The 14,441-nt window shown below is 30.2% G+C and overlaps 1 protein-coding gene across 2 annotated transcripts; it reads right to left on the bottom strand.

Annotated features, from left to right (window-relative positions):
- Positions 1-320: 320 nt before the first annotated feature.
- LOC107449635 (ras-related protein Rab-6A-like) lies at positions 321-12,135 on the bottom strand. Of its 2 annotated transcripts, XM_043044019.2 has the most exons (6): positions 11,871-12,134; positions 8,250-8,300; positions 5,389-5,512; positions 2,964-3,088; positions 1,769-1,893; positions 321-1,098 (listed from the first exon to the last, which is right to left on the bottom strand). In XM_043044019.2, the coding sequence occupies exons 1-6, from the start codon at positions 11,977-11,979 to the stop codon at positions 1,000-1,002; spliced, it is 633 nt and encodes a 210-aa protein (XP_042899953.1). In that variant the 5' UTR covers positions 11,980-12,134; the 3' UTR covers positions 321-999. The 2 variants fall into 2 exon arrangements, with proteins under 2 accessions (XP_042899953.1, XP_042899954.1); XM_043044020.2 differs by lacking the exon at positions 8,250-8,300 and having other exon boundaries at positions 11,871-12,135.
- Positions 12,136-14,441: the final 2,306 nt, after the last annotated feature.

Consider the following 14,441-nt stretch of genomic DNA (forward strand, 5'->3'; position numbering starts at 1 on the left):
CTTTTTCCTGCGGGATCGCTATTGAAAACGAAGATCAATTCCTTTGCGATTCAAGCAAAGCATATGAAGGCATTTTCTTTTTAACTACTGAGCTAATTCCATGTTTGATCATTTTGAGCCACAGAACCTAAAAAGTCAAACGATTTTTAATTTAATTTAACTATTTTTTCCTTCTAGTGTCTGATTTTTTATGTACTCAATTAAGCAGAATAAACTGAAGTTGTACTATTTTTAAATAAGATAGAAAATACTTTTTTTCTTGTAAAAAATGATTAGTTACGAAGTAAACAAAAATTTAAAGAGCAAATTTAAAATTAATTAAAAAAAACGTTTTTTATTAATTATATTTCAAAAACAATTAAAAAAATTTTCTAACAAATTTCATTCTAAACATTAAAAAATACTATGTTTGGCTTAATCTAAAAATGAAATTAAAATCTGCACAGTTCATATAGTGTCTTCAATTGAATCTCTGACAGAGAACACTGTCATCGCCCGTGTTTTATAGTGCCAAGAAGTGCATGTTACGTCTTGTAGCATCCATTATAAGTAGAATTTGCAAAAACAAAATAGCAATAAAAATTGTCAGATAAAATTTTACAACTGTGAGGGAAAAACAAGCTTATCTTTAAACATCATAACTTAAAGAGAGCCAAATAACAGTTTTTTTTTTCAAGCAAACCACGCTGGACATTTTCCTTCTAGTAGCATCTCTTTTTCTGTAAGCATATAATTTTCTACTTTCGGAATTACATCTTTTTTATCATTCGAAGGATGGTAATTTTCGTTTAGTTCTAAAGGTTTTAATTTGCTGCTTGATTGAGTACCAATAATATCTTCTTTTATCACAATCAAGTTCTCGACTTCATCTCTAGACTCCGATTCGTTATCTTCTAGATAACTTGAATCTTTTTGGGGAAGAATTTCTGTTTTATTAGCAGATCCATTGAATATTTCTTCCTCAGTAGTGCGCGTAACAGGCACGTACTTGTTTTGCTTCTATTCGGGAGACTTTCCTTCTATTTCAATTTCAAAAGGGTGAATAAATGATATCAATTCTTCCTTTTCGAGTATTCTCAAAGTCATTTGTTCAAAAATCTGCAATTTTTTAAGAAAGGAAAATGAATATGTATAGTATAATAATCGAAGGAAAAAAAAAGAAAGGTTGAAAGAAGTATAACTTTTTAATCTCGTTTAACCTTTAGTTACCTTTGCATATATTCAAACGTAGCGTACTAGGCAGGAAAAAAAGGATATCACCTTGAATAACTTTTGTACTAATAATCGTATTTAGCAATTTTAACGGTTCCAGTAGGATGTGTGACCTCATATATATGCTGACAAATCAGTAGCAGATATGCTAATTAATTAGCAATAAAAGTTTTGAAAACGAGGTATAATTTTTTTTATACAATATTAATATACATATTTTTCTGTTAAGAAATCTAAAGTTTAAACTATTTTTGAAGAGTGGGAGGGGATCCGAGGAAAATTTAAATTAGTTATTTTTAAAGAAATAAATTTCGAAACCCAAAATTTTTTAAGCAGGCAATTGTATTTGGTGAAATCGAATATTTTGCTGAATATAAACCGTAATGGAATGCGACTGATCCTCTTAGTTTTGCTGCCATTTTTTCAGTTTCTTAAGTACCCCACGATCTCAGTTTAAAATGACACTATCGTATTAGATGTATGTATGTAGTGATGGTGATCGAGAATCGTGAAATAAGTTTGTATAAAAACTTGAATTAAATCTATAATGTCTTACTTCTTTAACATTTTCACCAGTCTTGGCACTGCATTCAAAAAATTCAAGATTTTCACTTTTGGCAAAATTTTGGCCTTCTTCAAAAAGTACTTCCCTTCTGTGGAAAAGGTCAGATCGAGCACCAACTGTCAATTATAAAATATTTTCATTAAAAGAAACATGAAATCTCCAGAAAAAAATTGTTATCAACAAATTGTTTTTTAGTGGGAATGTAACATTATTGAGTTAATGCTCAATTCGTTAAATTCGATAAATATGCAACTGTTCTTGAATTATATCAGTGGATACTCTAACATAATGGATAGTTCATCTTATAAAAACGAAAAGGCGCGCAAGCAGCTGAGAAGTGGAGAGATTTCGACACGAGAAGTTGTCTTACCATATGAATGTGTTTCTCACCCTCACTAATATAATCAAACCAAATATTTATTCGCCCAAATATTTTCCATAAATGGAATTTCCAATGTCCATATTAATTTGTATCATCTAAATGCCACACTGCACACATACAGACATATTTTTCCCCATGGTATCTCCATGCAGAAATTTGTAAAGTTTCAAACATGTGTATTTTGTATCAAACCTAAGGGTTACAAACTGAAGATTGCACTATCTCCATGGTCATAAACAACCCTTGCATTACTCGGCAAAAGATTTAGATAAGTATTTTTATTTCAGAAACCCTATCCAATTAAAAACAGCTAGAAATATTCCGATATAAATATTTATTTTTAAGCTATCTGTGAAAATAAAATGCTAGAAGTTGTTACTTATGCCACTTGCCAATATCAGCAACCGTGCTGTGGGTAAACATAGCGAATTTGGAAGGTAGAGGGTGCGTTTCTTGTTTTTAAGTGGCGCCATCTACGGCCAAGCATACGATTCAAGTCACACGCACACATCACAGTCCATTTTACAGCGATGACCAATTCATTCATACACGGATCGTAATTTTGACCTTAAGCTGAGAACGATCAATCTCCAATTCAGTACCTCCAGAGGTATTGATTTTTTTTATCGGAACTTGGAAGACTTTGTGACTCCGGCAGATTCAACGTGCACCAGTCACCATTTGATGCACGGGGATTATTCGACCTGCGGGATTCGAACTCGTGATCTGAAGAACACGAGCCCAACGTCCTACAAACCAGGCTATCTCGGTCCAAATACTAGAAATAATTAGTAATATAAATACTTATGAATATGATTGCTTCTGGAGCTAAATCCCTCATTATCTCACGCCATTCTCGAAGTTTCTCAAAGGTACGAATGTTTGCAGTATCATAAAGCAGAAGAATACCGTGTGCATCTTGAGTTATCCTGGAATAAAAAAAAATTTAAATATATCAGCAGCATTATCAATAAATATTTTTTTAACTGTTGCTGTTGCTCTTCGAGGAGAAAAGTTTATTACTAAAGGGTCTTTATTTACTATTAAGGTAAATATAAAAATAAATTCAGGAAGATTAAAAAAAATAAAAGGATAAAGTAGGCATACAAAAATAATTAGTTGTGGTAGTACATTATTTAAATCGCTTTAGGGCTACAAAATGGGCTAATGGAGATGGTCTGGCAAACACCCCAGGATGATCTGAACACACGCCATCATAGTTTTGATCCTCAATAGAGAGGATGGCTCCCCGCTTTGACAACCCAGATATCTGGGTGCAAGGGCGCCGGCAACGGGGTGCAAGTGGGTGCACTTGCACCCCCTCCCCTGGCTTTTTTTTTTAAGCAATTAAAGCGATACAGAAAAACAATTTTGTTATAAAAAATTTTTATTAAAAATATTTTTATTCAAAAACAAATAAATAATTGATACATAACAATTAAATTTTTTTTAATCAAACAAGAATTGTAATCGTCTTGTTTACTGTCCAAATCTGTTCATAACTTTTTCAATGAATTCTGAGTCATCTTTGATACTGTTCTTATGCACACTGAGCATGCTCAAACGTGGCAAATATCTAAGCTATATTTTTAAATTTCATTTAATAAAATATAAATAATATTATATTTTGTATTAGTTATTTAGTTTAACTAAGGTGTATAGCACAAACTGACTTCTCACAACTGTAAGACTTCATCAACACAATAAATACCAATGTTAAGCATGCACAAACACGTTAGTATACGAAACTACTATCGTAGTTATTTGTGTTTCAAAGTCAGTAGCTATACCAGCGCCATCAGTACAGTTTCTCGTGGCAGAATTTGCAAGTACAAGAAATTCGTACTATTTTTTTAAAATATCTTGTTAACAATGAAGAAATGTATGCTGAAAAAAATTAACAGATGAAAGTATATGTAATAACAAAACAAAATGCAATATCAGAACATTTTAATTTTTTTTTTGGGGGGGGGGATAGTTTATTAGAGGGTTGCACCCCCTTTTATATTATTCTGCCGGCGCCCTTGTCTGGGTGTGAAGTCGAGTACTTTACGATAGAACAATTTAACGAGGATCGATATCGCTCACCCTCATTCCCTTCGCTGGCTGATCAGGGGTCACCCACCCACACTGACACATACACAAACCACTGGTTCATTGTCCACAGCCAGTGATGCTTTACCTTGGTGATCTTCTTGAAACTAAGTCTTACAAACAATTCATTGTAAGATAGGAAAAGAATTTAAAAGAAATCGCAGAAGTGCACTGGGCCGCAAACGCAACCAACAGTCACAAATTATACGCAAATAATTAAGTTTTTTTAAACGTCTTGAGGGTACTAACATTTTCAATATCAAAAATATGAAGAATATCGTGTGGATTTTCCGACATTTTGGAAAGAAAAATTTTAAGTAGATTCTAACTGGATCATCAAAACAGTTTTATTTTTTTTATTTTTTAGGTGAAGATTTTATTACTTAAGGATTTGAACTTATTATTAAGGTAAATGTCAATCAATGTTCCTGTCCCACCCACTTCTGGTCATCCAGGAAATTTTATTGTATTCTAACATCATCACATACAATCTGGCAACAAGCTTGTTTGTTATTAGGAGAATTTTAATAATAATGTAAGCTATACAGAATTTATTTAAAAATAATTTTGCATTAACTTTTTCAAACTTTTCTTCTTTATATTCTAGTAAAATTAGATATAAATTAAGAAATAAAGGAAATGAGCCTTTTAAATAATTTTTTTCCCTCGGAAACTCACATTATACGATAATATAAATTTACCAAAATGAGTTAAAATTAAGGGAAAAATTTTAAATTGGTTTAAGACTAGAAAAGAATTAAATAGAAATAATGATTTAAGGTTAAAATGGAACAAGCCAGCTTAAAAAAGCATCAAATATCAGTATTTGATTAGGATAAAAGCGATAAAAATTTAAATTCAGCATAACTAATTGAGCAATTCTAAATCCTTGTTATGGCCCCCTACCGTCCCTTAAAGTTTTTCCCAATAATCCTGAGGCACCCTGCATTCAACAAATTTTGTCATGGGTAATAAAAATAAATATTAATTAAGTTACGACACAGTGATAATGTAAGAAAATAGTATAATCAAATAAAATTTTTATTGGTAAATATGTTATATTTTGCAAAAAGTAAGCTATATTTAGCGCTAAAATGTAACAAATTTGATTTAAAAATGACTTTTTTATACTCACCTTGGTACCAATCTGCGATATCTCTTTTGACCACCAATTACTCCAATAAATAATTCCACATCTTTATCCTTTACCTTAAGTTGTTTAAAGAAGTAGTGATAGCCCCATTTCTGATTAAAATTTTCTAAAATGATGATCAACCCTTTAGTTGAAGTAAAACTTTAACTGACAAACATGAGTGAAATATAATCAGATAAAAGTACCAACTATGTACACTCTTAAGCATCTAATTTTTTTTAAAAAAAAACCTTCTTTCTAAATTTTATTTATTCTTTCTTCTCAAGTCATAACAATGTTCTATATTTTTGTGCAATGATATCACTGCTATTAATGGTAATTGAATTATTATTATTTTTTGTTTCAATACATACAAATTTGAAAATTTATGGAAAATTGTCCAAGCAGAAGATAACAGAGAAAAGGAGAATAGAGTTAACCCTGTATCCGCACGGATTTGTAGCGCCACCTAGTATAACTTGTAACACTGAGAAAAAGAGTGTGTGTGGAAGGAGAGCTGTAACGAGCTACAAAAAAGCTCTCTTCCAAATAATAATAAATAAATATTGTGAATTTACAGTCCGCTTCTTTTTGTTTATTGAGCGAGTTCATATTTACCTGAGCGTCGACAAACCCTTTGACGCAGAATAATTTATGGACATGAAATACAGCATGAAACACCGGTGTCGGCGTGAAAGGTAAAATCTTTCAAACACGGCTCATTTCCAAACAATAATTTTTTCAAATTTGCAATTACTTAGATCTAAGAGAAACAGTTATTCTTCATTGAAGTTTCTTTAATTCACAAAATAAATTAAGGATAAATTTTTGAAAAATACCAAAATATACTTTTGCTTGTGACTAAAGCATCAGAAAAAAATATATAAAAAGGACACCGGTATTCCAAATGCGGTAAAGGGTTAAAAACATGAGATACTTACAATTCCGGTAGCAGAAATCCTCTAGTACGGAAACGGGAGATGCAGATTATCAGAGCATCTGCAGATTTATTTATTTTTCATCAATAGATTTCAAAAAAGTCAGATTTGAAAATTACTACGAGGAGAAACAGAAAAGACCTTTTTTTTTTTTAACCCTAAACGTACTCAATTACTATTTGTCTCAAGTCCTTATAACAAAACTGCTTTTAGCCAATTTGCAGATGTATAATCAAAAGAAAAGTGATTGACTAACAAAATTTCCAAATAATTGACTTAAATTAATTGGAATTTCAAAAAAGAAAAATTTTAATTGCAAAAAAAAAGGAACTTAACACGGGAAACTTTTCGTTGTTAACTTTTCGTAAAATTATACCAATTTTTTAACTTTCCAATATTTAATTATTTAATCCATTTAAGAGCGTGTAATTTTTCAACTTTATATGTGCTAATTTGCTGTACACTGAGCAAAAAATAAAAACAAGCAAACCACCCTGAATAACTTTTGATCTAATGATCGGCTCGTATCGTTCTCATGGTTTCACAATCCTAGTAGCTCAAGAGGGTGACTTCAAATATGCTAATTAATAAATGCAGATGATATTTGAAGTTACGAAAAAGGTACTTTCTCTGAATAAACATACCTTTTTTGCGACTGATTCGGATTTCTGACCCCCAAACTATAAGGGTAGCCTTAATCTGGGAAATATGGTCAGGAGAGCAATTCACACCCCTTAATGTTAATTTTACTGTTTGCGTATTTTGCTATATCTCGAGAACTTTCTAACGAAATTGAAAAATTACTGCACACAATTATAAATTTCGTTTATCCAAAGATAAATCAGTGCAAAAAATAACTTTGAGTTAAATTTATAAATTTTTATTATTTTATTTAAGAATGCTTGAAAAATAAACAAAATCGGTCTAGTAGTTCTTGAGAAATCGAATAATAAATACCTGAAATTTTTGAAATTCCATTTTCTCATGAACAATTTAACTGTACCAATTAATTTGTATTTTGCTGTGTAAAATTATATTCTGTTAAAAGATGTAAAAAATTGTGCACAATTTGAAATTTTTTGGACCATTATCAAATAAAATAATAAAAAATATTTTCTAAAATTTCATTTTTTTTTCAATTTTATTCAAAAAAGTTCTCGCGGTGTAGCAAAATAGGGAAAATGTAAAATTAATATTAATGGGTCCAAACTTAGGAGCACCCTTTTGACTAAACTATTGAGACCATGTTTCCTAGATTGCGGCTACACTCTATATTTTGGGGTAAGAAATCGGAATCCATCGAAAAAAAGGCATGTTTATTCAGAGAAAGTACGTTTTTGTGTCTGATTTCGCAACTTAAAATATGGTCTGCACAAATTAATTAGCAAATTTGAGGTCACCCCTTCGAGCCATTAAGATTGAGTCCTAGACTGTGAAGATCCGATTATTAAATCAGAAGTTTTTCCAGGGAGGTCAATTTTTTTTCCACACTGCACGCATGCTAAAGTAAGCCGAGTATTTATAATAAAATTTTGACTGTTTTAGCGTAGCAGGCAAATTTAAAATTATGAAAATAGAGTGATGCAGATTGACTCTGAAAATTCTGCTACCGGGGTTACTATAATGCACAGTGCTCCTGCTATGAATTTATGGGGATGGATTTTTTTTAGATGTCAAGATTAAACCTTTTTTTTTTTTACTGCACAATAAATTCTTCTTCTAAAGGGAATTCTAACGAATTTTCATTCGTCACACAAATGGTACTATTGCTGAGACTTATTATTCAGTTAACATAACATTATCATGAATATTATTTTCAAAAATATAAATGTATCATACTTGACAATAAAATCATTAAACTATTATCTTAAAATTAATTTTTAAGAAAATATGGCTTAAACAAAAATTAATTTTCATGTAAATTACCTTTGAATTTTCCAGTGGTATATTTTCGAAATAAACATGTTTTTCCTACGTCTGAAATTTAAAAAAAATAATAATAAATTGTGTTCTTGCTTATCAAAACAAATTAGCGAAACTTAGAGCAAAATAGAAATATTTAATTCATGTAGTATAATTAAACTCTAATGCTAAAACAAAACAAATTAACACTAACTAATAATAATAATTAATTGCTTTTTGATCACGAATTTAAAATTCTCAAACCTTATAATATCAGGACTTTTAAGCATTTGGCGTAAAATTTTATTTCTATATTGAAAGTGGTAGTAAAATGTATGCTTTCTATATATTACTTGCATTTATAAACTTATTTTATAATCTTTTTGACCACCACTATTTTTAAGAAAATTAAGCACATGTATTAATATGTAATACTGTTGTGGTAGTCCGCATAAGCTATTTCAAAATACAGCGTATGCTTCTACCTAAAATTTGTAATTTAAATTCCATTTTACAACCACTGGGGAAAACCATCCTCGAAAGGATTAAAAGTTAGCAGGCATGCAGCACATAATCCTTGTAACCAATAGAGATGAGAGTTGAGCAAAACCAGCAAATTACGCAACCAAACATTCATACGTTACATATCTGAGTACACACATTTAGGACATAAATCATTTTATAGCGACGTGACATCAATCACGTTTTCTGCTTTTATTATTATTTATGAACTCTAAGTTTGTATTTCTATTTATAGTGTAATATTTCTTCCCGAAAACCACATCCATGTATGCCTCCAATTGTTTTCAAAAAGTAATCTATGTCCTCAAGGAGCTCAATAAGCAACAACAAAGTTAGTGTCAAAGAAGTTTACATGGCCTTCGATGTACCAGGATGTCAAGATATTCATTAAGACCTGTCTATCTTGTCAAAGTTTCAAGATACAGCGACAAGTATATAAATCGCTTGGGAAGTACCTACCTACATTAGAAAGAATCGACAAAATTCAACTTGACATAATTGGACCTTTGAAGAACATCCTCAGAACATTCAAAATTAAAAATCTTAGAACGTTAACAATTCCAGAAGCATCTCTATAAATCGTTTGAAACAATCTGCAGACTTGAAGAGCACTCCTTCGATTATTCACAGTCAGCATACCACCAGCTATTCATAAATAAGCTACTCCAAATATTAAAGTGAAAATGGTTAGAAAGAAGGCTGCTTTCAACAAGACATCAAGTGTTAGGAGACCTACTAAAGTTTCATCTAAATTTCTCGTCTCGACACATTCAAATGAGGTTTTTACTAGAAGAAGAGTAATGAAGCGACGTGACGTCAAGCACGCATTTCTAAACTATTTTATAATTATATATGAACTCTAAGTTTGTATTCATCTTTAAATTCGAAATTGCACTTCTAGTTATTCTGTTTACTTTGTTTTTGTGCTTTTCGCATCAGAAGTATTTGATGCCAAATTTATCTAAAACGCATTTTATATAAATTCTAATTTAATGTGAACAGTATTTATTAAATGTGTGTATTCATCAAGCTATTCATTTGGCTTCAAGTTAAGTCTCAACTTTTGGATGTCAATAAAAAGAAAATAATAGATTTAGTACTTTTTTAAGGCTAGCCGAAATCTTTTGTCTAGGGCAAAAAAAGTTAAAAAACTTATTTCAAGCTAAATTCATTTTTATTACCAATTAAAAGTGTCAAATAAATGTAAAGACCAATTTCAAGTTTTTTAACGCAAATGCTCATTTACTTGCTTACACTGTCTTTTAATTTTTTGAGGTAAATAATTTTTTAAAGCATATTATTTGCTTTAAAATGTAGTGTGTTTATATATTTTATTTTCAAGCCTTTAATTTAAACCATTGTCAAAAGTGAAAACGTAATAATAACAGACAAATTTTTGGAAGATTAATAAATATTTCAGGTAAATACTGTAAAATAAAGGATAAATAAATAACATACGCGTAAAAACCTTTTATTAATTTTAGGCTGATGGCAAGGTAAAGATATGCAGATCTTCTTGATGTATTTAACCTCATATTATATAATTTATCTGTTATAGCCGTCATTATCTTCAAAAGATTTTTATGTACCGCGCGCAAAACAATAATAAAATAAAAAAATGGACTTCCGGAATAACTTTTGATCTAATGATCGGATCTTCACTTTCTAGGACTCAATTTTAATGATTATCGCGGAGGTGACCTGAAATATGTGTTAATTAATTAGTGTAGACGGTATTTTAAATTACGAAATCAGACTCGAAAACTTACTTAGTCTAAATAATTTTTTTCGACAAATACTGATTTATGTTACCCAAAATATAGGGGTAGCTGTATTCTAAAGGATATGGCCCCCACAGTTTAGTTAGGAGAGCGGTCCAAGGTTTGGACCTCTTAATGTTAATTTTAATTCCTGCATATTTCGTCATATTTCCAGAACTTTTTAAGCGAAATGAAAAATTTTTGCTCACAATGATAAAAATCGTTTATCCAACGATCATAAAATGCAAAATATAACTCTCAGTCGATATTTATTACTTCTTATTATTTTATTTAACAATGGTTAAAAGAATTTTTAAATGTAAGGTATATAAATTTTTACATCATTTTAAAGAATGTAATTTTATACAGCAAAATACAACATTTGAGCGAAATAGGTCAAGTAATTTCTGGGAAATTGAATTTTAAAGAAGCAGTTTTTCAAAATTTGATTTCTCAGGAGCTCAAATTTTGTATTTTGCCATGTAAAATTACATCGTTTAAAATGCTGTAAAAAATTTTATACCTTACAATTAAATTTTTTTCCAATTATTATTAAATAAAATAATAAAAAAAATAATAAATATGCACTAAAAGTTATATTTTGAGTGGAATTATGTTTGGATGAACAAATTTTATAATTGTGTGCAAAAATCTTTCAATTTGTTTAACAAGATATGGCAAAATACACAAAAAATGAAATTAGCATTAAGGGGTCTAAACTTTAACCCTCTCTCATGATCAAAGTATGGGGGCCATATTTCTAAGATTGCAGCTTTCCCCTGTATTTCGGAAGTCTGAAATCCAAATCCGTCGAAAAAAGGTATGTTTATTCAGAGAACGTGAAAATCCGATCATTAAATTAAAAGTTATTCAGGGTGGTCCGTTTTTTATTTTGCGCACTGTACATTTAAACAAAAAAGATCTCGTTCTTAGTATCTGTTTCCATTGGTAAATTTTTGAAAGGATATCAAAATGGGCTTACCTGTGATTTCTTGCTGCTATAAAAAAAAGAATATGAAAGATGAATTCCAAACATGGTACCATAAAGTTTACTATCTTAATTCGATTTATTTTGATTTATGATTGACATTTTAGGAACAAGATCAATTGTCTTTGATTTCAATGGCAACCAATTTCTAACTGAATCTTTTTAAATGTCATTAAAATAAAAGTTTTTCATTGAAATTGAAAATTACGCCATCTATCGACGAAAAGTTTTAGAAACTGAAAAGTATCTTTCTTAGTATTTTTTTTACACATTTATTTAAAAGAATTATTAATTTCCAATAGAAAAAAAAGTGGCATAATCCAAATTGCAAAAAGTAATATTTCATTATCATTATGAAAAAGTGAGATTACTCACCGGATTCTCCTAGTAAGACAATATTAAACCCAAACTCAAGCTTAAATTGTTGACTTTCGTTATCCATTCCATTTGTTATGTTACTCGTTCTGTTTGTTTTATTACCCATTCCATTTATTTTGTAACATTTTCCATTCAAGACTTCGCTGAACAACCGACCCTAATATTCAATAATAATGTCGAAATCAACTTTCATCTGTCGTGTGATAATCTCTTATCTAAATGAAAGAGTTCCTTTCGAAGCTATGAATCTCAATAAAGTGAGATAATCTACGAAAGTTACGTCACAACCTACGTAATAGTTATGCTGTAGCATCAAGTTTCACTTTGGATTTATAAATTCAAGGCACAAGAGTTTATTAAGCAATGAAATAGAAAGAAGGATCAAATGACGGTATATATATATATATATATAATAAGTGAATATGTCCGAAANCAATGAAATAGAAAGAAGGATCAAAAGACGGTATATATATATCACAAATATTGTACTTTATCTTTCATTATTATTTTTATTTAAGTAATAACAATGATGATAATCAGTAGAAAATTACATTTAAGAAAAATAGTCACTTAATTCCTTTAACCTATTTTCGATGGATTAGGATTTCTGACCTAACAAGCTCAACAAGCTAACATAGGGGGCAGCCACAATCTGAGAAATATGGTTCCTGTAGTTTGATCAGGAGAGCGATCCAAAGTTTGGTCCCCTTAATGTTCATTTTACTTTTCGTGTTTTTTGCCTTGCACTACTCAGCAATAATGGACAAGACACTCCATGCATGACACAAGTTAGTCATGCATAACAAATCCATACCCCTGGGGGTACTGATCCTGGAGTTTCTTTGTCTTCTGAATTGTTTCAAAATTACAAGGCTACGGAGTTGAGCATTAGGAGTCGTAAACACAAAATTAGGTCGGCTGTTCAACGACAGGAAAAATAAAAATAAATACCATAGCCTTGAATTGAGTGCAGAATAAAATATATTTTTAGAGATTCCCTCTACTTCTGCCTAACGCATTAGCATAAAATCGAAAACCATTATATGGTTACTAATGCTTTGATTTCATTAAAATTCATCAGGACTTCTCCCTCTTTCTTTTCAGCCAACGTATTCGAATGCGTAAGGCTATAAAAAAAGAGCCTCGGCATTAAATTAGATCAATTGACAGCCAATATACGAATTTCTTAACTTTCCTTCGAAAAACTATTACAACGTACGCATTACACTTGCATTTCTGATGCACAGAGGTGCATTGTGGATCTTGGCCTATTCACATATTAATTCACCATTTTCTACGTTTTATTATAATATGTATGAATCATTTTTTTTTACTTTGGAGCTCCATAACATTACACATAAATTTCAAAAGTAAAACATTTTTATTTATTCCAATCTAATTTTTTATTAAGCAAGTTATGATTTTCGTTAAATAATTGCTTGCCTACATCGGACTGGAATAATATATGGACGACAACACCAATCAACATCCTCTTCAACGAATGGTAAATTCATTGAACTTCTTCAACTTATGATAAAAACACCCAACCTTTCAATTAATGGAATCGAAACTAACTAGAACTCATTAACATCTTCAACTTATGGTAAAGGCTAATCAAACCTCTTCAACAAAGTATAAATTTCCTCTAGCAATCAAATCTTTTTCCCTTGAAATAAATTGTGCCGAGATCAGGATATTTATTTATTGAAATTTATTTCATTTATTGAATATTATTTTATATATTGATATTTATTTTATTTATTGAAAAAGGATTTTTAAAATGATAGGAAAAATGTTATGCATATTTCAGCATGACAATTATTATCATCATTATTATGAATAAAAAAAATAATTGAAATTTCAAATTAACCGGAAAAAACTTCATTGAGATGTCGAAAATCTTTTAATTTCAGATTGTAACACTATCTCCCCATTTTGATTGGGCCATTTATGGTCTGAATTTTGTTCTAGACATCTTTTCAAATCAATTTGTGTATAAGAATCATATATGGCAGTACTTTTACTTTCGTTACTTGTACCGCCGGTACAAGTAAAAAGTACGTACTTTTACTTGCACTTCGTTACTTTTTAAATTTAGTACTTTTACTTGTACTTTCGTTACGTTTTAGGGAAAAAGTACAAGTATATGTAACGGAAATGTCGAATGAAATCGTTACTTTTTTCTAAAACTCGGTAAGCTTTCTAAAAAAAAAAGATTAAATTAAAAATAAATGCTTATGTTTTTTTTAATTCATAAAATTGATGTGCAATATATACGTATTCACTGCTAACTTCGTGTTTAAATACCTTGACCTTTGAAAATTGTCACTCCTGAAAGGGAAAAGACGGCTCTTTTGAACTGCGAAAGGTTTCGCGATGTGAAATCGCAGTACGATTTATTGTTTGCTGCAGGTCTGGTACCCTGCATCAAATTTAATTGGTCGGAAGAATAAGCTAGGGAGGAGGCTACAAAAGAAATTGGAAAGAATTGTCCAAGCTGAACACCCTGTTATAACTAATAACGTAACAGAAAAAAAACCCCAGGAAATTTAAATTTTCTAAAGCTGA

The sequence above is a fragment of the Parasteatoda tepidariorum genome, chromosome 2, assembly GCF_043381705.1.
Source record: "Parasteatoda tepidariorum isolate YZ-2023 chromosome 2, CAS_Ptep_4.0, whole genome shotgun sequence".
Classification (NCBI taxonomy): Eukaryota; Metazoa; Arthropoda; class Arachnida; order Araneae; family Theridiidae; genus Parasteatoda; species Parasteatoda tepidariorum.